The 289-nt window shown below is 54.0% G+C and overlaps 1 protein-coding gene across 1 annotated transcript in view; it reads right to left on the reverse strand.

The window, feature by feature from the left end:
* LOC119585121 overlaps positions 1–289 on the reverse strand; it is a gene marked incomplete in the record, with an annotated part of 138,847 nt that overhangs the window by 8,048 nt on the left and 130,510 nt on the right. The window contains 1 exon segment of the mRNA XM_037933753.1: positions 17–239. Coding sequence (XP_037789681.1) covers positions 17–239 — 223 coding nt within the window.

A 289-nucleotide genomic window follows, 5' to 3' on the forward strand; every position in this document is an offset into this window, starting at 1 on the left:
TATACAACCAACTTACTGCGTGCTGATGGTGAGTTCGAGTTCCATCGGCTGGGAGTCCGCGCCGTGGCGCTCGGCCAGCTGCTTCTGCACGGTGGCCAACGTCTCCTGCACTGACTCCTCGATGGTCACGTGAGGACACCGAAGGTTCTTGGTGAGCTTTGAGATCTGCTGCAACGTCTGCAGGTCCTCCTCCAACGTCTCCTTTTCCCGCACTAGCTTTTTGACGCTCTCGTCGCGCGCTGGAGACGAAGAATTTATAACAATGTGATCGCAGAGTAAAACAATTATA

Source organism: Penaeus monodon, chromosome 19 (genome assembly GCF_015228065.2).
Source record: "Penaeus monodon isolate SGIC_2016 chromosome 19, NSTDA_Pmon_1, whole genome shotgun sequence".
In the NCBI taxonomy this organism is placed as follows: domain Eukaryota; kingdom Metazoa; phylum Arthropoda; class Malacostraca; order Decapoda; family Penaeidae; genus Penaeus; species Penaeus monodon.